Raw genomic sequence first — 24,595 nt, 5'->3', positions numbered from 1 at the left:
AGGGCATTTCTCTCCAAAAATAACAAATACTCAGCTGTCAGTCTGGGAATTCTTCATTTCACTGCCAGCATGGGAATGGATAATGCACTTCTCACATCTTCCCTTGCTCAGTTTCCTTTACTAACTGTGCATTTCATTTGACAGCAAAGTATTTCAAATGTGGAGTAGAGGAAGGAGCAGGAAATACATAAATTAAAACATCATAAAGGAGCAGCCTGGCTGAAAGGTGTCAGACAGGTCGGGGTCAGACAGGTTGGGGTCAGACAGGTCAGGGTCAGACAGGTTGGGACTGGTCTGCTCAAACATGAATAAACTTCGTAAGTCAAACCAGAAAATTGGTGATATTCCTGTAAATAATATTTAAGTGCAGTGTCTACTCTTCATAAATACAACATAGCAAAAATAAGAGTGCAATACCAAAAGAGCTGTGGATTATCTGGTGATTTATTATTGGTGGTTCTACTATTTGCAAAGACCAAAAATATGTCACTGTCATTCTGCCCTTCCCTCTTCCCTAGGAGCTTACATTGTTAGTTCTAACTTGGTGCAGTTTCATAACTTTAAAGTATATTTAAAGAACATTTGTTAATGTATTTTTCATGATTTAAAAAATTCATATGGCCTCTAGCCATAACACCTCAGCTTTTATTCCTGTCAACTCTCACGGACTCAGCAGGGACAGATGAAATCGTTCCTTGGTGGGAGGCTACTACAGAAAATCAGGTGTGTCAGGGGGTGGTTTAATATTTGCTCTGAACAGTGTGCTGCTGAGGGCTCCTGCCTGTGGCCGGTGCCACTTCTCAGATTAGAAGTTGCTTTTTTTTTTTGGTGACTGTCAGGATTTTGAGAATGCGTGTGCTTGTTCAGACAGCATTGCAGCTCAGATAATTACTGATCCCACAGCTGTTGGCTGGGAATGGAGATCACTGAGCACCTCACACTGCTGGAGTTTGATTTCTCATATGGTTTCAGCTGTGATTTCTGTTTCTTCTCTTTGGGCAGCAAACTGCTGGGTAGTGTTGATAACAATTTGACAGCCCCCAGCACAGCCTAGCTTAGAGCTGGTGGCACAGCTGCAGCAGTACTGTACTTCCACCAGCAACAAAAATTATAATTAACCTTTCAAACCTGCAAGTGAAATCAGTCTTTTACGTTAAAAATTGGGAAAAAACACAGACATTTTTAACTGGATCTAAATACTGCTCACTCAATGTAACAAGAACACAAGCTCAGGGGGTTTTACTTGTCTTTGTACCCCTCATGCTTTTTTGGGGGGTTGCTGTGAGCCTAAAAATCTTACAATATTTACTTTTAAATATTAGTCAAGATGGTCAGCCTGTTGATTAAACAAGACCAAAGTCAGTCTGTAAAGCTCTTGGGAAGCTGATTGGTGTATAGAAGAATTATTTTCCCATCAGGTTTTATATTAGTCTAGCATTTTAGGCTCTATTTATTGTACTTGACATTGATGAGCTTGGCCATTCTCTACCAAATCACACCTTAGGCCTGTTTTCTGTTTCATACAGAAAACCAGTGTGGCAAACTGCTGCCTCTAGAACTGTTTGTAAAAACCTCACATCTACATCCAGCATATTTGGAGCTCTTATATTAGTGTTGGTAGCAAAATTCGGGTGGAAATTCTAGAATTATAAATGTTAACTTCTCAATTAGAAAGTGAAGAATGATCACAAGGATATTTTATTACCTCCTCTTTTTTATGCTGAATTACTCTAATCAAATCAAGATGAGAATGGCAGAATGACCATTGTTTTTTTCCTGTTTGCTACTTGGTGTGAAACCCATTTGAAAAGTAATTAATGTATTTAAAGCTTTTAGATCATTAAATAAAAGTGGATCTTTAATAAGTCCACAAAAACCATAAAAATTATCTCTATTGGGTCATGCTGCAGAATTCTTCTTTTTAAAAATATAAACAGCTTTCTAATATATTTAGTATCTAGTTAGCATAAGGGGTTTTTTGGTTTTGGTTTTTGTTGGGGTTTTTTGTTTGTTTTTGGTTTTGTTTTTGTTTATTTGGGTGTTTTTTTGGGTTTGTTTGGGGGTTTTTTGTTTGTTTGTTTTTGGTTTTGTTTTTGTTTTTTTCTTAAATTGTATTTAGTTTAGAATCATATTTGTCCCAAAATTCCTTCAGAGTAGAAGTGGAGCAAAAGTCTTGTAAATTTTGGGAGGTATCCAGCATTTTAACCCAAGAGTTTTGCTGCTGGTACCAGTATAGCCCATAATTGGACTGGTTTGACTCCCAAAGAAGCAAAAAAATCAGCCAAATATTTTCCTCAAAAATCTGATCCTATTAATACAAAAATCTGATCTTATTAGTATAAAAACTGTGCTTGGCTCAAATTGACTATGTAAGACAGGATAAACATAAAGTGGGTTTCCCTCAAGCTTCTTAAACCACAAGGAAAAATAGTTTCCCAGAATTGATGTTCAAGTGCATCAGAAACACAGATAAAAATGTTAAAACACATTTTGCCAGACTCCTTAGCACGTGCCACTTTTCGTTATTATTTTTTCCTAGATAATTTTCTCATATTTTGTCTCACAGGACATGGTGTCATCTCTACAGCTGTGACTGAGTTACAAAATTTAGGTTTAGTTTCTTAAATGAACTGAAGCCAACAGGCAGGAAAGGAAAGGAAAGGAAAGGAAAGGAAAGGAAAGGAAAGGAAAGGAAAGGAAAGGAAAGGAAAGGAAAGGAAAGGAAAGGAAAGGAAAGGAAAGGAAAGGAAAGGAAAGGAAAGGAAAGGAAAGGAAAGGAAAGGAAAGGAAAGGAAAGGAAAGGAAAGGAAAGGAAAGGAAAGGAAAGGAAAGGAAAGGAAAGGAAAGGAAAGGAAAGGAAAGGAAAGGAAAGGAAAGGAAAGGAAAGGAAAGGAAAGGAAAGGAAAGGAAAGGAAAGGAAAGGAAAGGAAAGGAAAGGAAAGGAAAAAAGGGAAAAAGAAAGGGAAAAGGAAAAAGAAGTTGATACTTTGGTTGATACTAAATACTTGTAATTTGCTTCAGACCTTCAGCAGATAAGGGAAAAAAGCAATTCTAAATTGTGACATGAATATCACATAAGAAATAGTGAACATAAATAAATATAGAACATAAATAGTATTAATGTCTTACTACTGCTCCCTGTCTCTCAACAGATCTCGATAATGTGGAAGGCATAGCAGTGGACTGGATTGGAAATAATCTGTACTGGACCAATGATGGCCACAGGAAAACAATCGCTGTTGCCAGACTGGAAAAAGCTGCCCAGAGTAGGAAAACTTTGTTGGAGGGAGACATGTCCCACCCCAGAGGAATTGTTGTTGATCCTGTCAATGGGTATGAAGCAAACTGGTTTTTCTGTAATGCTTTTCTTTGTAGCATAAATACAGGATTTAAAGAGTCATGTAGCAGTGTGTAATCCTTGAGGAGTCTGTAATATCTGTAATTCCCAGCATTCTTGCCCTGAAGCCTTCAGAAGAATTTGCATGCCTGTCACTGTTAAGTGACTGTCCTGTTAATCTGAATGTGACTCACCTTTTTCTCAAACAAATTGAGTCCAGTATGAATTTTTAATATCAAGTGAATTTTAAGATGCTGTCCTGTATTTCTCTTTCTGTATTCTCAATTTCTGGAGCTAATTATGACCATATCCTTGTACACATTAGTTTACAAAACTGAGACAGGTACTCTTTATTACTTACTAGCTTTAATTAGTTTTGGTGGGCTGCATAATAATAAAAAAAATGTTATATTACTGTGGTATAATGGTGGTTTACTTAAAAAAATCACTGTTAGGTTTGTTCAGGGAATTGTCACTGGAGAAAGATGCAGCTCCAGTGTGGCTGCCTTGATGGCTGTTTTCCTGTTATACACAATATTTACCCTCTCAGGTTTTCCCTTTGGAGCCTGTCCTTTGAGGAGTGGAAGTGGCTGTGGAAAGGCTACAGTTCATTAAGGGCAGGCAGTGAGGGTATGAAATCAGCCCACGAACCATAACCACACCTGCAATGGCTTTGTTGAATTTCCCAGCTCAGTAAATTCGTGGCACAGGAAACAGAGTGTGAAGATGTACTGCCTGAACAGGGCCATTACATAAAACACTTCTCTAATAAAACAGCGTGTCCTTCAGGATTATACTTCTCATGGAAGCTCTTCCTGAGGGATGGAATTTATTGTGGCTTTTTAATTGTGTTTCCAAAATTTTACTCTTGATTTAAGCGGTGTTGGAGCATAAACTGCATTTTGAGATACAATTAAAGCACTCTGATAGAAATGCCTGTCACTGTGGGCAGGTTTAGCTTATGACAGGATAACTGGAATAAGGACAGACAAAAAGTTAATGGAGAAAAGCTCAGTAATTGCAGTTGAGAAGTCATGTAAATATTTGTAAAGCATATTTTGTCTCCCAATAAAATAAGTGCCATATTGACCTGCGTCTGCCTGAGCCTCAGGGCATGTGCAGGGTTTATAATTCTGTGATTAAACCCAGTGCTGTTGGAGTCAAACATGGAGTTTGTAAGGCTTGTGGATATAAAATGGATTGATGTTCTTTGCACATATTTACAAAAACATCAAAAGAACCTTCTGGTGGGCGATTTGAGAGAAATGAAAAATAAACAAAAGAGCTGCATTTGCATATCTGCAAACTTGTGTAATACAAATTTTCTCTTTTTTTCGAGTTTCTCATAAATATCAAATTATGCTTATACACAAAAGTACATTTGAATAATATTTTTGGCCAGTAGATTTGACATAATTTACACAGGTGTGATAATAAAATAATTTTTCACTTCTTTTTTAAATTCAGTATTTAAATTCCAGGAGTTTATTCTTCAAAGACAAGCCAATTAAATGGTTAATGTGTTAGGCTCACAGAACCTATTTCAGAAACATAAATCTGGTGAGAGAAAAGGTGAGGCACATCAATAGCAATTAAATCATGATAACTTTAACAAATAAGATCCATTTAATATTGGCATGATGTTTTTTCTCTCTTTAATGCTTATTAATTGAAATCCTAGGTTTGACTAAAAGTAAACATCTGCTGTGTGGAAAATGTTTTCATTAACGAAATGCTGTGACTGTATGTGATACAATCTGAGATGATTCACACAGTGCTTACAGGTTTCTAAGTATTTCTTCCCATTGACTCATTTTCCTAAGGGAAAAACAGGTTAAAAAAAACAAAAAAAAAGAGAAAAAGAAAAGTGGTTTTTCTTAGCACGTTTGCTGCCCTCTGTTTATGCACAGGTTCAAGTTGTGTATTTTAAATGGTTGCAATCACAGTTTTGAAGGGCAAATGCTGTAATGGAATATGATATTCAGAATATTTCAATAATGAAAGGTTTATTCTGTAGTGTCCAGTATAGAGTGGCTCATAGAATTCCTCTGAGCCAATACTTTTAAAGGACTTAATAGACTTTTATTTTTGACTTTTCCAAAGTGATATTGGTGCCTTTCTTTCAGATTTTGTTTGTTTTTAAATCTATACTGCTGCACTAGAAGCCATAAAATTATGCTAAAATTGCCTACTGGCTTTTTATTTTCAATTAATTTTCACAGCAAGTATTCATAAACATTTTTGTGATGGACAAAGTATCCCTAACAGTTTTCTGAGTGATTTAGCTGCTTTCATGTAGGACCTGAAGTTCACAGAATGTCAAGGTTATCCTTTAGCTCTAAAACCAGAGTGTAAATAATTATTTTGTTGCAACTTCTTTGGTAGAATTAGGTGTAACAAAAAGGAGGTTTACATCATAAAGGCAAATTAGACCTGGCCAGAACCACCTCACTTTAAAAATTTGAAGTTTGTGACAGAATCAATACAAGAGATGGTTTAAAAAGTACAAAGAAAGAAACCCCATTATTCTGGTGGGAATAACTAAAGACTTAATTCTTTCACTTTTCTTTATTGGTTCTCTGGTATTTGTGTAATTTATCACAATATAAGCAAAATAACATAAGTGTCACTTCAGCAGCATCCAGTGGTGAGGGACAGCAAACAGAGCTGTAGAAACAGCAATGGAAAGAAACATGCAAAATTCAAAATTGCTCTGGCTCGGACGAGCTGCTGCTAAAAGCCTGCAGTGTAATTCACCTGATTAAAACGGGATCTGAATGCTCATTTTTGTGATTCCCCAGATGGATGTATTGGACAGACTGGGAGGAAGATGAAATAGATGCCAGCGTGGGGAGGATTGAGAAGGCCTGGATGGATGGCTACAGCCGGCAGGTTTTTGTCACTTCAAAGATGCTGTGGCCAAACGGTTTAACTCTGGACCACCGCGCCAACGTGCTCTACTGGTGTGACGCCTATTATGATCACATTGAAAGGATCTATTTGAATGGCACTGACAGAAAGGTAAAAGGGAAATGCTGCTGGTTTGCCACAGGCGTGTTCTGTCTCCTGATTTCATTGTGTTACATTGGACACCCCCCAGGTTTCTGCAGGGCCCAGCGTTGCCTCTGCTGGAGCGGCGGTGGCAGTCTGGAGTGAGATACTGCAGCACAGCTTAGGATGTTCCTCTAAGTCACACCCAGCCTGATCTTTATTCTAGTTTTTAATCTATTTTTTCTCATGAGGCAATGAGTTACGAAGCTGAAAAGAGCTTTTCAGTAGAAAACCCCATTTTTATTTTGGCTTTGCCACAGAGGCTTTTCCTTGAACTTCGCTGCATGAGCTGGTCTTTATGAATCTCTGTGCCTCTTTTTGTGGTAATATTCAGAGGGGCAGCACTCAACAGATCCTGTCAAAGATGGAGAGAGGTTGGTTTAGTTGTTACTGATGCCTGCACTAGTGGGTCTGTGCAGACATTCTGTGCAGGTTTGTAGAAGCAACAAGCACAGAATAAGACACTTTGAAAGGGGTTAAGGCTCTCTCTGGAGTCTGATAATCTGGGCAAGTTTTACCATCTGCTTCATAAAATTAGTGACTGGTGAATAATAAGAAGCACCTGTCATTACAGGTTTTAAGTGTGTCACGGAATAGGTTTTGTTTTGTTTTTAAGTATTTTTTCTATAATCCTGAGATATAACAAAAAATGCATAACTACTTCAATTTAGGTAGCTGAAAATAACTATAAGATACTTGCTTTTGATGCTTAATCATTTGTATTTAATTATAGGATATTTTGGTCAAAATTTAACTGGATCAGTCACATCTATAATTCTTTAATAAAGATTTTGGGGGATAGAAAGGTCTCTAATTCCACCAACAGCTGTCAGATTATTGACTGATTGATGAATTTGGATCAAAAGCAGTTCAAAGATGGGGAAGGAGCTTTGACACTAAGAATTCCAAGTCCAAAGAGAAAATTTGAAGGGCTGAAGGGGATGATGTTTGTCAATCCCCTCAAAGGAGTGTTTTAATTGTGTTTATGTTCTCTTGGGTTTGTGTCTGGACACAGACAAGGTAGGGGATGTGAGGAGCTGCTTCCTTCTCTCTAGAGACAAGGTAGAAAAAAGGATCCCAGCCAGAAGGAGACCAACAACTCCAAACAGAATCTGCTGGGATGGACTCACAGGATCATAGAATTGTGTACTTTGGGAAAGGCCTTAAGATTTCAAGTCCAACCCTTAACCCAGCACTGCCAAGTTCACCACTGACCACGACCCTAAACCCCACTTCTGTGTCTTTCAAATCCTCCCAGGGTTAGAGACTGCACCACTTCTCTGGGTCTGTTCCTGACTTCTCTGATGGGGCCACTTAACATGAATTTATATGAAGTTTTTTTAAAGTTAGATATTGGTTCTGCTGCACAGAAGAGCTTTGCACTCTTTATTTAGTTTTATTGCAATAGGTTGTTGTGTTTGGGACAGTGATTATCTCAGGTTTTCTATTTCTTGTTCTACATTCTCTGAAAAACTGAAGATCCTTTTTACCTTGCTGATGCTCACCTACCACTAATTAACTGCAGGTAGTCTACAATGGCAAAGATTTGAATCATCCTTTTGGACTGTCACATCATGGCAATTACATCTACTGGACAGATTACATGAACGGGTCGATTTTCCAGTTGGATCTGGTCACAAGGAATGTGACACTGCTGAGAAGTGAGAGGCCACCTCTGTTTGGGCTCCAGATTTATGATCCACGCAAACAGCAAGGTACTCACATCTCCAGAGGTCTGTTATGAAGGGACAATTTCCCTTAGAGTCTCCATGTGTTTTGAGGTGACTGGATGGACAAAAATAGAAAAATACGGGTCGTGGCAAGAGAAAGTTACTCTCTGGAGTTCCAGTTCATTGATGCAGGAATTGATTCTTTCATAAATACTAAAAAGGGAATTATAGCATTATTCCTGTCTGAGTTCCTTCTCTGCATTCACACTTTATTGCCCTTTTTCCTGGTGTGACCAAGAGATTCTGTGCAAGTATCAATTACAGAGGGTAACATATCTGCATTGGCTGATAGATATAAAATATGTGATTACATTTACCTTTTCTTAAATGGGATCATAGATCCTGCCTGTTTGTTTTGTTTTGTTTTTTAATTTACTCCCCCATCGTAGTCTATAATCAACACTGTATGCTGCACAGAATAAAAGCAGTTCTTGGAGAGTAGTGGAAAAATCCATAGTTGTTGCTGCTTGTGTCTGTAGAGAAATGAGATAAAAGCCATAGGTTTGCATGAATGGAATTTAGAAAATACAATTGCTGCTCTACAGGTAAAGTTAAAAATGTTTTACTGAAGAAAACTCTGAATTCCATTTACTACACGCAGCATTCCTATGAGTTGTTGAGTATTTGCTCACTAGTTAAAACATTTCTAATCATCGGAATGTTTGTTTGGTCGGCCACCAAACATAAAAAGGAGCATCTAGAAAATTAATCTAGATAAAATGCTGTATAAAATATGGGGGTTTTACCGCTTAATTTTTTTGTTTTCGGGTACTGTAGCATCTAATTTTTCTTTATCTAAACCAAGCTGTGTCTGTGCAGCACTGTGCTAAGTCAGGATGTAACAGTGTTCCTCTTACTCTCTCTGACATTCAAAGACATGTAAAAGTATATTTTATTTGTTGTTGGTTTTTTTTTTCTTGGATTTAGTGTGGGTTTTGTTTGGTTGGTGTTTTTAAGGCAAAATCTGGGCCCAAATCTACCCTCAAGGTGGCAAAATTTCAGAATGCTGTGTCTGCTAATAGAAGATGCAGTGTTAGCTTTCAATACTACTGCTGCTTTATTTGGTACTCAGAAAATTCCTTTTTTTTTCTGAAAAAAGGGACATTTACTGCAGTTGCTGTTGGCTTCCAAACAAGCTGACACCAGAGAGAGAAAGCATTGCCTCTTAGACAGTTTTGCTGAATGAGCTAAAGTCTTAAGGGAGGGAATTTGGCTCGTTAATATATTCTTTGTTTGAAATTGTAATTGGAATTTTGTAAGCTAACTGCAGCCTTTAGGAACTTCCCTTTCTGTGAGGCTGATCTTGTCATTGTTCCCAAAGGAGCATGAAAATTTCCTTTAAAGAATCTATTTGTGCGTGTGCATGTTTTCCTTGTAGAAGAGCAGGCTCAGGGCTGAATTGCTGTACAGAGAAAACCACAGGAAACCACTTTTCAGACGAGTTGTATATTAAAGACTACATGCACATACCTCAGAAAGTTTTGGCTCTGATGTTTTGAGGTGACTGCTTTGATGCTGCTGGTTTTGTCAGTGTCCACACAAGCAGAAACTCTTCCATTTCATTTGGGCAGAGTTCAATTCACACAGGAATTTTTATCAGGGGGCTTTTCCAAGATGCTGTTCCAAGGCTGCTTTGCTTTGTGTTTTGGGATCTCCTCAAGCAGAGTTATTTTTCATTCTCTCTCTCTCTCTCATGAGGCATGGTCCCCTTGAGGAGGAATGTTTTTGGGCTTTTTTTCCTTGTTTTCAGAGCTTAGAATTCCCCTTGCTTCCTTAGGCTGAGTCTTTGGCTCTCTGTGCATCAGGAATCCTAAAAAAATGGGAAGGTGAAGCGTAGGAATTGTAGGAGTTGGATTTACACTCAGATTATGACCCTGCCAAGGCCTGCAGGTGTTTCCACTGCATTGAAAGTGGAAATCCACTAGATTGCCACTTTTACGTAAATAATTCTTGTGTAAGTGTCTTTGCAGCAATTAAAGGAGCCTCCAGCTCATGTTTCAATCCTCAGATTGCAAAGGAGAGCTTGAGCACCAGGCTGCTGCTCTTGGTGTGTGGAGGATGGTCCTAAGAGGGGCTGACACAATTTAAGTGTTTGAGGTTAAGTTCATAACAAGTTACAAATGTAATAAATACTTCAATGTATCTCAGAAATGAGAAGATTAAACAAATGTGCGTGGTTGCCATATTTTTTTCTGAGAACAGTGACTGAAATGCAATTAAATTGTTGGTTTAGCTCTGGACTAATTTTTTAGTTAATTAACGTGGAATTGGCCTAATTTAGTCCCATGCAATCAACAGGGCAACAACCCTTTTAAAAGCTGTCAAAATATGAAAAAATATTGCTTTGGAAGTATTTTTAAATTTTGGGACTATTTTAAGACCAACCATATAGAATAGCTGCTAGGAACTGTAGTCAAGGAAATTTAATTTCCCAAATACTTGATAGCTTTACAGGTTCTACAGCTTGTTCAATAAAGAGGCTTAACCTGTTTGAACTGTGTTTTGGGAGGCATTTCAGCCTAAGAGTCTCTTCAGCAAGACTGATGGGACTGGAGGTCCCATGGCACCTTCAGGTTGAAGACAACACTTTTTAAACCTTTTTATCTTGGATCTTTTTGCTTTAACTCTTGGTACTTCTATTTTCCTTGTCATCAGCCCCTCTTTTATCACTTTACTTAGCACATAACCCACTGTGCAGGAGTTTGTCATCCCAATTATGAGGTTAAGTAGGAACTTTTCATCTTCAAGATGGACCCTTTGACTTTGATCTAGTGGTTTAATTTTTGATGTTATTTATTTTCAGCTTTCATTGGGCTTCAGAATCATCATGTGTTTTCTATATTTGGTTGAAATAGTCTTTTATTCTGTAGGCTTATTCTCTTTTAGTGAGCTGACAAACTCATGTACATTCTTTAATTAAATCATTGCAACTGTTTTGACTTGTGTAATGTCGTTTTGGAGTCACTTTTGAAGATTGCATTTTGGTTTGTTTATTTCATCAGCTTCTGAGAACTGTTTAAATCTGTGTTACTGACATCCTTTGATTTGTACAATGATGGCAAAGGTGCAGAGACTTCCAAGGCTACTTTTTCTGAGGTTTTCCAAAATTTAGACTCAAATACATTACTTACATTTTTGATGTTTTGTTCATCACATTTTGGTTTTGGTGAGCATAGATGTAACAGCTGATTTTTTTAGGTTTAGGTCATAGCCTCAGACTTGAAGTCGGGATTTAATATTGTGTATTAAGTATCCAGTCTAATCTCTTTCTAAAACTGTGATCAAGCTCTCAGACTTCCCAGGGAATTCCCATTTTCAGGTTCTACAGCTTGTTCTTGTCATCTCACTCACACCCAGTCCAGTGAAAGTACAAGTACCACAATGGCCTTTCACATCATTCTCTATTAATCATTTTGCACAAATTTATTTAAAAGTTCAGTGGGGCTTTGACGGGCTGTTGACACATTTTCTTCTAAGAAATGTTGTGTACAGTGGATCAGAAAAAGTATAGGAACAGGTTATTAAGCACTGCTAAATATTGTGAGACATATTAAGGAACATCTTAAAATATAAAGATTTCCAAAATCTTAAATTATTTGCTCATTATCTGAATTTCAGTTAATAATTTAAAGAGAATTCCCTGCACCTGCAGGAATGGCTCTGGTGGGACAGTTTAATATCTGTGTTCATAGCTCCATGAGAACTTCATATTATATTTTCTATGAAAAGTGAAGTGAAGAGCTTTGAGGAGAAGGGATCATGTGGAGTCTGTTTTAGCCCAGGAAGCTGATAAATATTTTCTACACCTTTAAAAGGAGGAACTGCTTTTTACTAGAACAGGGAGATGAAAAAAAAAAAAAATTAATTTAAATATTCAGCAGACATGAAGTTTCATATCTTGCTTGATCATATTCACTTCTCACCAACACCTGAAATCAGCAGAGCTTTTCTCACGAGCAGTGCAGATCCAAGCAATTCCAAGGTGGTGACCAAAGTGACACAAACAGAAACTGTGACATTTGTGGGCTCTCAGTGACCTTAGGTCTGGCTCAGGAGTGAGGTGCTGAGGGTGCAGCAGCCCTTGGTGGGTGGCTGAAACACCCACAGCTGTCAGTGCCTTCTTGGGAGCAGCTTTGGGGAAGGAACAACAAAACAGAGCAGAGAAAGGGCAGATGTGTTCAGAAAAGAGTAGTGGAATATTTACCTGTATTCTGTCTGCCATAAATCTCTTTATACTTTTGTTTTCTCTCTCTTTTTTTTCCTAATCTGCATTTTTTGCCCCATTGTTTTAACTTGTACAGATGCCAGTTAACTTCAGAACATTCCTTTATCTGCTGTTTGACTCCTTGAAGCCACTGTGTGCATGTAGCCAAATATTTTGCAGTATTTGTTCCTTTCATAAAACAGGCAGATAAAATGCTGTGAGCTGATGGTGCATTTTTTTTGTTTTATTATTATTATTATTGTAGAGTATTGCAACCTGTAACTAATTATGTTTAAATATTATAACCCACAGTAACCAAACTATGAGAATAATATGCTCCTAACATGAAAGTAATTGCAAAAAATTCTTCATCTCTTTATGTTCCTGAAGAAAAAACAAAAAACAAAACACAAAACAAACAAAAAAACAACACCAAAGCAACTAAAACCCCCATTGTTTAGTCCTAGCATGGCTGTTAGTTTTAAAGTTGCTTTTTATTTCTTTTCCCAGGTGATAATGCCTGTCGTGTTAATAATGGAGGCTGCAGCACTCTTTGTTTGGCCATTCCTGGAGGCAGAGTTTGTGCCTGTGCTGATAATCAGCTTTTGGAGGAAAACAGTACAACCTGCATGAGTAAGATTCTTACAGAATATCTGAGTTGATGCTGCTGTTAAGGGATCAGGTCAGACCTGAAAACAAAACCAGAAAGCGTGGCCTCCTAGAGGGTCTATAAGACAAAGAGATATTACTTGAATAAATATTCTGCTTTACAGTTTACAGAATATAAAAGATTTTCCAAAGAAAACAGAATATTAAGTACGCTATTTAAGGATAAAATGCATTGGAAAATATTTCAGCATATCTGTTATGATAAATCACTTAAATAGTTCACTGGAATTTTTTAAAAAAATAACAGAAATGGATCTATATAATTATAAAATTAAATCTGAACAGTTTTCAAGTTATTCTAAGTATCTTAAACAGAAATCTGACATTGAAATGTTTATGATAAAACTGTTCATAGAGCACATCAAGCCAATGTATTTATATATGATAGGTTCTGACACAGACTATGCAAATATTGCTGTCTTTCATCTTTTCGTTATATATCTTCATTGAAATAATGATAAAATTTGTTCTAATAAAAGGTGGGGATTTCAATTAAAATAACTTGCCAGGTACTACAGGTTTGTTTGTTTTTTTAATGTTTAGACTTGGTGTTTGTAACTTTCTAAAAAAAAGTTTCTATTTTTTCTAAGTCTCACTGTTGTATTTCTTGAAATGAATTGTAACATTTTGCATAAGACTCCAGCAATAAGCTTAGTAGAGATGAGTAAAGCATGAGGATTATTTCATAACATGATGAACATTATGGAGCCTGCAATGACCAGGCAGAGCCATTGTTTCAGTTAAAAAAAGAAAGCTATTTTTCTTTTTGGGAGAAGAAAACTGGAATGGGCACTGCTCACTGGTAAGATGGAATGTAGGCATCAGGAGGAGAGGTTAGAGACTTTGAGATTGGCATGGGGCAGGGTTCCTGCTTTTTCCCCAACACACTTCACAGCCTGGCTCTTTCCAAGGAGAATTCCTGGAGGTATTCTGGGATTCCTCAGAGGGTCCTGGACAGATGTGTGGCATTCACACATGAAGCATTCTGCACCTGACGTTGAGAAGTACATCTGCCTGGATTTATCAATAAGCTCGTAGCTTGATACTCAGCTCTACCCCAGCAGAATTTTTATCCTTTTTTTGCTGCTCAGTCTGTACCAGTGCATAATGCAGGTGTTTGAGTTGTTGCTTGGATACAAGAATCAGCTTTTTAGTAATCGTTTCCTATCTCTGAATGTGCACCAGAATTTGGCCAACGTCTGTCAGAATATTTCCTGTTTGCTGCTGGTGAGGTATTGCAATATTTTAAACTGCTATTTTAAGCAGCAATTCAGAAACCAGTTTGAGTGCCATTCTGTTCAGAGCTTTTCCATTTATTAAAAGTTCATTCCTTCAACCATGCCCTCGAATATGTGTGCCACTAAAGGCTTCAGCTGGAATTACCTCCAATGCGCCGAGTTTATGTAAAAATGTTCTGAAGGGCCAGAGCAGGAATTGATATGGGTTTATGTAGGGGCAGTGTTGTGTTCTGGGTGTACCAGGCAGGTAAAGAGATGTCCCTGTTGGATATTTTCCCCAGTTAAAGAGGGAGAAGTGCTGCCCCAGCTGTGCAAGGCGGAGCAGTTCCAGTGCAGCAACAAGCGCTGCATCCAGGAGCGCTGGCGCTGCGACGGCGACGACGACTGCCTGGACGGCAGTGATGAGCACGCCGAGCTCTGCTGTACGTATGCACTCCCTCCAAACCCTCCCTGCCTGCTCCACCTCAGGCACTGCCAGCCACACCCTGCCAGCCAGACACAAACAACCACCCTTAAGGCGTTCGTGCAAACCTTTCCTTTCCTTCTTTCCCTGCTGTGCTGGTTTGAAAGCAAAACCAGGGAGGCTCCAAGTCAGAAATAAAATTTAATAGGGAGAGAACAAACAACAAGAAAGATAAGAATAAAATAAAAGTAAAGTAAGATAAATGCAATAGTACAAAGGACCGCTGACAGAGTCAGAATGCAAACCTGACACCCTGTTGGTCAGGGTGTTGGAAGCAGTCCTAGATAAGTCCTCCCAGAGTGACAGATGTGGCTCCATTGAAGTAGAGATGATCCTCAAGGAAGGGTCCACTCATCCTCTGGGAATCCAGTGGGAACAGGCTCCCTTGGTGTTTGGGATTGCTGTTTTATCCCTGTGGAAAGGCTTTGGCTCCTCCCGCTGGGTGGAGCATCTCCCAATGGGATGAGGTGATGTTATCAGTCCTGTGAGAGCCTTCAATGGCCCATTCACAGGGGATGTCCCTCGGAGGAGGATGGGTGGAGGAGGAGATAAGGAGGCCCTGCCTTATCTGGTGTTATCAGGTGTCCCATGAACAGAAGGCATCCTCTCTCTTTCCACCCCTAGAGTTAAGAGATAAGGAAAAATATCTCCCAACCGACTTTAACCCATGAAAATAGAATACACATTTTTGGTTACATTTTTCAACCCAGGACACCTGCGTGCAGCGATTACGGCCCTTTCAGATCCCACCAGTGCACTCGTTGCAGGGCACAGTGCAAGAGCAGTCATCTTTTGGGGCTGCCACAGTCATTCCTGATCCTTTAAAAGTTGGTGGGTTTTTTTTGTTTTCCACTGTTCCTTGCACGGGTCACAGTATAGCACCAGATGGGAGGGAATGGAAAAAGGGAGCCAGGCTCTTCTTGGCAGGGTCACTAGCAGGACAAGGGGAAATGGGCACAAACTGAAAAGCATTAATTTTATCTGAGCATCTAAAAGATAACACTTTTTTACTGTCAGACACTGTAATAGAATGCCCAGACTGGTTGTGGAGTTCCTGTGTGTGGAGATGCTTGAAACTTGCTCTATCTGGTCCTGCTTAAGAAGGGAATTATACCAGGGGATTTTAGCAGGTCCCTTCCAACCATGAAAATTTCTGAGATTGTACAATGCATTTCTTAAAAAAAAAAACAAAAAAAAAAAAAAAAAAAAAAAAAAAAACAAAACAAAAAACAACCAAACAAAAATCCTCAAGAACAAAAGGAAAAAAACCCCAAAAAAACCCAAAACAAAACCCCCACAAGTAATCAAACCAACAAAGAAAACAAACCACCTGCCACCCAACCCCCCACCCCCCAAGAAAACCAAACCAGCAGTGAAACCAAAACTCAAGTCCCTGCACCACTTGCACTATTAAATTAATGTATGTTCTCTTTAAAGTTAGGGTTTCACAAGAGATGTATTTTTCAGCCATAGAGGAGTTCCACTGTTGAAGTGAAAAATAATAGAAACATACCAATTACGTCCCTGTCATTTCTGGAAGGTACTTTAGTAGCCTGCTTTAAAATTAATGTCACCGCACTGAGAATTCTGTTCCTTACTCTGTCACAATTCTTTCTATTTCTGTCCCTGTATCATTTCTCTAAACCAAATCTCCTTTACTGAAATGAAAATACAATATTTCTCCCAATCAGTTGTAGACATGAACAATCTTCTGTTCTGCAGTATTGTTCTGTGTGTCTGAAAACTCTTATCATAGACTCTCTTCCTTATCTCTCTGAGACCAAACAACTCCAAACTCTTCTGGGGTTTGGTTAGTTTTTTGTTGTTGTATCTTGTTTGGGTTGTTTTTTTTTTCCCTAGTAGATCATGGCAGGTTTTTTTAGATTTCATTGCTCTTTTCTGAAGTGATTCCAGGGGTTGGATGTCCAAAACTGGATGTGTGTGTTTCTGCTGAAATATCTCCTGGCTAGGCTGAGAGGAGGTGTTTGTGAAGGGTGATTGTTTATTCATCCTTGGGTAAATCCTGCCTGCCTCACACGGGCCTGATTCTGCTGATACAAACTCATCTTGTGATCTTCTGTAATACCTAGACCTTCTGCCATGTGGCTGATAAATTGCCAGTTTTGGATTTGTTTTCTTACATTGTGGTGGTTTTTACAGCATTTGTGTATTTTGGTATCTCCATGTAGTAGCCATTGCTGATTTCAGTATTTTTTAAAAAATATTTTCTTAGTTCTGAGTTGTAGTGCTTACTCTCCTTTTGTCTTGAAACCAGCATTTCTTGCACTTAAATTAAGGAGCTCAGCTAATAAAGAGTGAGAAGGAAAATCTTTCAGCAGATTTGACTTGATTGTCTTTTAAATTAGTGTAAGGAAGACCAGTTCATTGATCAAAACTTGTAATTCTCTGAGGATTTATACAAATATAAATGAAATCATAACCTGGTCTTAAACCTGAATGTGATCTATAGTTTACATGGTCAGTGTGAGCACATTGATCTCTTCTCAGCAGTTGCCATAGTAACTCCAATAGTTCTTTATGAGTTTGAAATATTTGCAATTACGAGTAGAATACACATGTTATTAAATATATATGAGCAAAAGCTTAACGACCATTTAAAGCAGTATCTATGGCAAGTATGAAAGTATAAAAACCAAAGAAAAAAGTCTTCAACTTGTGATTTTATTACTTGGATGCTTCCAGTTCTCCAGTCACATTGCAAACTTTGGAAGTACAAGATTTGGGGCACCTTTCTGCTCAGATTATTAATTAATCTCTGCTTCCTGTGCTTCTGCACCCTGCACACAAGCCAGGGTTCATGTGCTATTGATATCCCCTCGCTCTGTGTCATCTTCAATCGCAGGAACAGGCAGAAAGGTCAAAGATAAAAGCTACTGAAATGTCAAGGATAAGCCTGGAAGACATCCTTTCATTTTAAATACCCTTTGTTTCCAGATGTATGTTAAACTTTAAAAAAGAGTCTGTGGATGGCTGAGTAAGTGAAAAATAGCTGGAGATTATTTTTAACCCAGCGTTTGAAGCCGTGTGCAGTTTACTGTTCTTGTCCTGGTCCAGATGAGCAAGGTCTGCTAATAATAGATGTTATTAGCATGAAAGAAGCAGAACATAAACACTTACTACAGCTGCAAGAGCAGGCCAGCAGTATTTACATAAATTCTGTGCATGCAGCTTCATCCTTTCCGTGGGAATTGGTAGCCAGCAAAAACACGTTTGAGAGGTACCTTGTTCACTCCTGAACACCAGATTTTTTTTGTTGTTAGTTTTACACCGTGTTGCATATTTCACTTTTTGACACCTACAATTTCATGGTGAGTAAACAGCAGATCTATATGTGGCCATTGGCAGTAATGTGCCTCATTTCAGAAGCTTTTTATGACCTGCCCAAATCCCTGCTCACTCTGGTATCATATTTTGGATCTGCACTCAGCAGCTTGCATCTGTTCCCTTCGGTGTTTTGCTTTGTTTAATGTGCACTTTAGTTTGCAAACCTCATCACACTGCCCAGATGTGATCAAGAACATGTTTCTTTAAGGAAGCAGCACTATTAAATGCTACCTTTTATCACCTAATAGAAGGAGATCTCCATAATGGTATCTTTAGTAGGTATTATTTAATTTATGTTTGAGGTACAGCAATGTTTGTAATTGGTTTGCTGAACAATCTTTATGTCATGGTAGTTATCATACAGGATAACCACAATAACTGCATTTAATGTGTTCTTTTCACAGATTTCACAGCTGTTTTCTTAGATTATTTTCCCAGGGATAAAAACCCTCTCTTTTTTTCTCCACAGTCAATCACAGTTGCCCTGATGATCAGTTTAAGTGCCAAAATAATCGCTGCATTCCCAAGAGGTGGCTTTGTGATGGAGCTAATGATTGTGGAAATAACGAAGACGAATCAAATAAAACTTGTGCAGGTAAAAACTTCACTTGGTTGTGCAAACAGATTCTCTAACTTCAGTTCCATGAATAGTTCAGGACTGATTTGAACTGAACTGAACCATGCTGCTACTGGTAATCTGATTATTGATGTTTTAAATGAATTCAGATTTTGAAGCTACCAAGGCTGAAATGCAAATTATATTTTACTTAATCCATGTGCTTGGCTGTGCTTTCCAAAGTTATTCAGCTCTTAATCTCTCATATGGGTCGACTGTCAAAGCAATGCTCAGGTGCAAACTTTGAGGTACAAATCTTTTTTGGCAGTTAGAACTTTGTTTATTAACGTGCTGTGATGGGTGCCACGTCACCAGTAAATTTTATTTTATGCTGATTTAGCTTATGCATAATTAGTTATTCAGCTTCCACTCGGTGCCTTGAAATTCTTTTCATTTCTGAGTTATTAACTGGAGAGTGGGTTTTTGAGCAAATAGCAAGATGAGGATTGTTTACTGATTCCACTGTAGTAAATCCTGGAATTCCCAATTTGCCTGTGTGGAAGTGATGTTTAGTGCTTGTTGTCAGAGTGCTCTCAACAAGCATTAAATCTCAAATATGCAACATGCCAGCCATCAGTAGGCTGATGAGTGTTTTGAACTGAAGTGCAGTGCAAGACAACACACATTGTATATTAAAATATTCCCTGTTGTCTTACTTGATATCCTTTGATATCCAACTGTTTGCTTGTGGGGTGAGAGTCTAATTTGAAGATCATTTTTTTTAACCCTGTGTCAGTTGGCGATGGATAGAACTTTGTGTTCTTGTTTTTCCATTTATTCCTGCAGTGGCAAACACAGTTAATGTTTCAAAAATTACTTCTTTGAAATATTTTAAGCTTATATTCCTCTGTTGTGTTTTGTGCTACTTCTCTGAAGGAAAAGGAAAATGTTAGTTGAAAAAAATAAATGAAGCAATATTCTTTTAGTCACTGGGGTTTTTGAGATATCAACCAATTGAAATCTGGAATAACAATTAGGTGAATTCTAAAAGCTTAAATTTGGAATCAAAATCTGTTGCTGTCACTGGCATTGTTATGGGTTTAGATTTTAAATAAACAAAATTATTCATAATGACAGTTTTCTATGTTAGGTTTTTAGTGATATTTTACTATTCATCAGCTTTCAAAGCAATTTCTGTAGCTACATAGCACAAATTCTTTCAGTGATCCTTATTTCTTCAGGAGAAATACATGCATTGATTCCTTTAATGGATGATTGCAGTTAAGTGTTTGCAAGGGTGATGATTCTAAGGACAGTGAGGCCAGGCACATCACACACGGGCTAATTCCCATTTTCCTGTGTAAACACCAAATTCCCAAGATCATTGTTCATGGTGTGGAACACAGGCTGTTAATATTCCAACTGGCAGGCATTTTTATCCCCTGATTTTTGTTTACTTCAAGCATTTTTGTGTATTAATTCTCATCTTACCACCTAGTTCTGCACAGCTATATCTAGAATTTCACGTTCTTTCATGAGGAAGAAACCACTAAGAATTCCCCACAGCAGAGGCAGAACACAGATGACCTCAGTTTTCCCTGGAGTCAGAGGAGGTGAATGATGTTTAGTCAGAGCAGGGGAAAGTGCAGAGGGACAGGAGGTGCCCTGGAGCTCCTAAAATCAGACACCCACCAGGAGACCTGAGGGATCCAGTCCATTTCCCTGGTGTTTTTGGAGTGTTTTGTCTTGACAGCAAGAACTTGTCAGGTCAATCAGTTTTCCTGTGGGAACGGACGGTGCATCCCGACGTCGTGGCTGTGTGACAGGGAGGATGACTGTGGAGATGGCACTGATGAAATGACATCCTGTGGTAAGTGGAGTTTTCTTTCGGGGTGGGGAGGGAAAGTAAAACTCTTCTGTAATGTATAAAATATAAAAGGATCTCTTTTCATGTCAGCTGAAATGATAATACTGTTTCTGAAATGGCAAATAGAATTTCTTAGGTTGATAAATAAAACCAAAGCAAATGCAGCATTTTCTATTTAATGAGTTTTTAACTACAATACCAAATTCGCAGATCAATCAAGACTTTTTTAATTTACAGCCCATTATCAAATGCTGTCACCCTCAAAAATTATTCTTTATCTCTGCCACATACCTCTCCACATGGGCCCCCTCAGCATATTCTAGATGTCAATAAAATCAGCCTGTTTCAAGCCTCAACAGAAGTGTATTTGATCTTGTATTTTTCAGAAAAGAAAAATAAAATCTTGGTTCTATCATGAGAGAGTATCAGCAGCTGTGCTGACTGCTGCTGTGCTGAGATACTGCAGAGAGGGCTGTGCTCCCTCTAATCAGCTGCTTCCAAACAATTAAGGATTTTAATAGCCATTTGTTTTGCAGGGCACTGGTAACTGCTGTGAGTCTGAGAGCACAGGGGTCAGTGAGCCGTGAGCAGATGCAGAATCACAGAACAGGATGTGTTGCAGTGCAGAATCACGGGGTGGTTTGGGTTGGAAAGAACCCTAAATATCATCTTGTTCCAACCCCCTCCCACTACACCAGAGCTCCATCCAAACTGGTGCTGAACACCTGCAGGGATGGGGCAACAAATGAAGTCTTTACATGAATAAAAATAATATTAAAATGACTTCTAATTGCCTTGCTTCAAATCAAATCAGTTCAGTTGTGTACAGAGCTAGGATGAGTGACCAGGGGATTTGTATTTTGCAGCTCTAAAGTTCTGACTCTGCCCAGTGGCACAGCACTGACTCTCAGAGCTGGAACAGCTTCTGTGCCTCTGTTCTCAGGCACGGCAGCAGCACACAGAGGTTACTGGCACCTCTGGCAATCCTTCCCTCGAGCTTTGTTCAGTTCCCTCTCAGCTGACCTGGAATATTTCTTCAGATTTTTTAATCAGCATTTATGGCACTGGCTGTTGTTCTGTGTAGCCAAACTTGACATGTTCCATGTTTTGGCATCCTGTTTTGTTATCCTCAAACACTGTGGCTGTGCAAGGATATCCAAGATTGCGTTTTTCGTCCTGCCCTGTGATTTGATCACTAATGGGCACTCTAATGGCATTTAGTTACCTGTTCTGTTTAGTGGGAGGTGTTTCCTTCTATGCCACAGTTTGAAATTCCTGTATCCATAAGGACATAAGAGAGAAATGAGAAATAAGCCCTGAGAGGCTCCGTGGGAGCTGAAGAGTCCCCGTTCCTCATTTGTGAGTCCCCAGGGCAGTGAGGGCAGGGCGTGGATCAGGGCAGGATGTGCATCTCTTTCCTCTCAAGTAGGGAAGGACCACAGGGACAGTGGGGGAAGTGCTGAGTGTCCTCCAGGATGTGAGCAGGAGCTGTGGGGCAAATCTGGAGATGCTACAAAACCTTCTTGGAAGGGCTGTGGTGGGCAGGGAGCTGTGAGCTGGCTGCTGCTGGCGGTGGTGAGGGCAATCACCATTCCTTTTAATCCCTTGCTGTCCCTTTGTACAGGTGAACATAAAGAAAATTAAGTCATGGAGGCATTCGTGTGTGGAAAAGAGGAAAATACATTTAATGAACCAGTTAAATTTGTGGAAAAATATTTGAAAAAGTTAAATTAAAAGTTGCTTTCAGCTTTGCTTGAAGCACATGGGGCATGTATTTTGGCTAAGCACTACCGCAATTGCACACTTCCATTTCCTTTTTTTCTCAGATTTTTTTTTGTCACTGTAATGTTTTTTTGTTTAACAGAAAACCCAAACAAAAAAAACCCCAGAACACCTAAACCAGCAAACCCAAAACAAAGAAACAAACCACCACAACCAACCAAACAAACCAACCAAACCAACCAACACTTTGTTGTTACAGAAGTAACAACAAAGTGTTGTCATCAGTGGTAGCTTTTCTTCCCACCCTTTTCTACTTTGAAGCAGGATAATCACCTCTGTTCAATAAAGTTCTTGCAGTTCCTTATTTAATTTTTAAATAAATTTTTGTATATTTTTTTTAGATCTACTATTAGTTGCAGCTGGTTTGGTTTAGTGCTTCATCAGAGTGTGACTTTTTTTAAGACAAAACTTTGTGAGGTTCAGTAAAAACAAAGTAATTTCAGTTCTTGTCCTAAGAAAGTTTTATATTTATGTGATGTGTTTTAAAATTTAGAAAAAACTCTTTAGACTTTTCCAGAGTGTTTAGCAAGTTAATAATAAATGCACACATCTACCTATGTCATTGGTTTTAGAAAAAGGAGTCTGAAAAAATTCAGACGATATTTAAGTTACTCTATGTTGAAGCATATATGACAATTATAGGAACAAATTGTGTTCAATACAGATGATATTTTGTGTATGATATTGTCTCAGATTTCTACTGCTTTACTGGACTGCTGGGAGGAATTGCTTATGAAAGCTGACATTTTAATTTTGGATTTTATTATGCCAGTGTAAAGTAACTTTATTTCTTGGCTGTTCTTTAGCTTGGTACTTAACCTTCCCATTTTATAGTGCTCCATTTCCTGTCTCTTACTGGCAGAGCTGCTGCAGTTGGAGAAGCCTTTTGTAAATAAGCCCATGGAAAATAGAGTTTGTATCAGCCATCAAGCTATGGTTAGCCTTAAATATTGGCATGGCTGGTGGGAAAACCAGCCTTGGTCTGATGGGAATATAGAGCCAGGCCATTTGTCACAGAATAATGAATTTCATGGCCCATGTTGATGAAAAATGTAGGGTTTGGACAGTATTAACAGTTTAAAGCTATTTTATATTTTCCTTTTGGTGTGTCCCCCTTTTTTCCTCTCCAGGTTAAATACCTGGCAGGTGCAAATGTTTGCCACAACACACTTGTGTAATTTGTGCAGAGGGGAGGGTGGCAGAGGATGAAGAGGATGTTCTGCTAAATAGATTTTATTTCTTTTTGAACGCTTTCACAGAATTCCCAACATGTGAGCCACTAACTCAGTTTATCTGCAGAAATGGGAGATGCATTAGCAGCAAATGGCTCTGTGATTCAGGCAAGTATCCAGTCCTCTGTATCTGGAATGAATATGAGGGATATCCCGTAAATATTGCTTTGGTGTTCTTTTTTCTGAGACTCACATTGTGAGTGGTCAGAGAATAAATAAAGCATTTTTAAATTACTGACGGGACCTAGAAATCAGCAACACTAAAGGGTCACATAAGGAATATTGTAATAGGTACAAATAGTATATTATGAAATGAACTATGATGATTCATTACTAAAAAAAAAATAGAAGGAAAGCAAAGCTATTGCTTATGAAAGTATCTTCTCTTCTTAGAAAACAACATGGTTTCAGTGACCAATATATCTGATTTTTTGTTTTTTGTAGACAAGCTCAGGTAAATAAATAGCATCCCTGAAGAGTGAAGGCCAGCAAGACTTTACAATGTATTTAGTCCTTTTGGCTGGAACAGTACATATTTGAATGTTAAAATAATCTCTTCTCAGAGTTCATGGTGTGGGAGTGATGTTGTTCCAATCCTAATAGCATTGGGTTGGTCCAAAGCATTTGGTGTTTCTATAATTTTATTTGTCTGACAGGCATTTTTAGCTGTAAATGGGCAAATTCCCGAAATTATCACAATGTGCTGATGAATTTCTGTGCATGGAAACCCTTTAGAGTGCACCTAACATATTTATCTCCTTCCTCCCTTGATGGCCACGATCAAATTACAGGAATTGCCTTAAGACTCTTGTAATGAGTACAACATTAGAGTAATGAGAAACTGCAGTCCACAATTATTTATGTGTTTTCTCCACTTGGCACTCTTGTAAACACACAGAAACAAAGTTTAATAGTATTGAAAAGAATTCATCAGGTTTTCATTTTGGTTTATATGAAGCTGTTTGTGGCAGTGATTAACTATCCAAGGTTTTCACAGAGAGTAAAGTAAAGAAGTGTTTGGAAGCCTGTGTAGTTACACACAGCTAAAGAAATTAGGAAAATCTACAGCCTTCTCATGCTTGCTGGTGTCTCTGATTCAATAACTGAGCAAGGTGTTGGAC

At 38.4% G+C, this 24,595-nt stretch overlaps 1 protein-coding gene across 1 annotated transcript in view; it reads left to right on the top strand.

Annotated features, from left to right (window-relative positions):
- The window catches only part of LRP1B (LDL receptor related protein 1B), a 295,406-nt gene that overhangs the window by 70,794 nt on the left and 200,017 nt on the right, over positions 1 to 24,595 (top strand). The window contains exons 9-16 of the mRNA XM_063400998.1: positions 3,153 to 3,333; positions 6,139 to 6,358; positions 7,914 to 8,103; positions 12,833 to 12,955; positions 14,511 to 14,651; positions 18,507 to 18,632; positions 20,347 to 20,463; positions 23,502 to 23,582. Coding sequence (XP_063257068.1) covers positions 3,153 to 3,333; positions 6,139 to 6,358; positions 7,914 to 8,103; positions 12,833 to 12,955; positions 14,511 to 14,651; positions 18,507 to 18,632; positions 20,347 to 20,463; positions 23,502 to 23,582 — 1,179 coding nt within the window. The remainder of the gene's footprint in view (positions 1 to 3,152; positions 3,334 to 6,138; positions 6,359 to 7,913; positions 8,104 to 12,832; positions 12,956 to 14,510; positions 14,652 to 18,506; positions 18,633 to 20,346; positions 20,464 to 23,501; positions 23,583 to 24,595) is intronic.

The sequence above is a fragment of the Prinia subflava genome, chromosome 6 (assembly GCF_021018805.1).
Source record: "Prinia subflava isolate CZ2003 ecotype Zambia chromosome 6, Cam_Psub_1.2, whole genome shotgun sequence".
NCBI lineage: Eukaryota > Metazoa > Chordata > Aves > Passeriformes > Cisticolidae > Prinia > Prinia subflava.
Note: the sequence above shows the minus strand (reverse complement) of the source record. Positions and strands in the feature narration are given on the sequence as shown.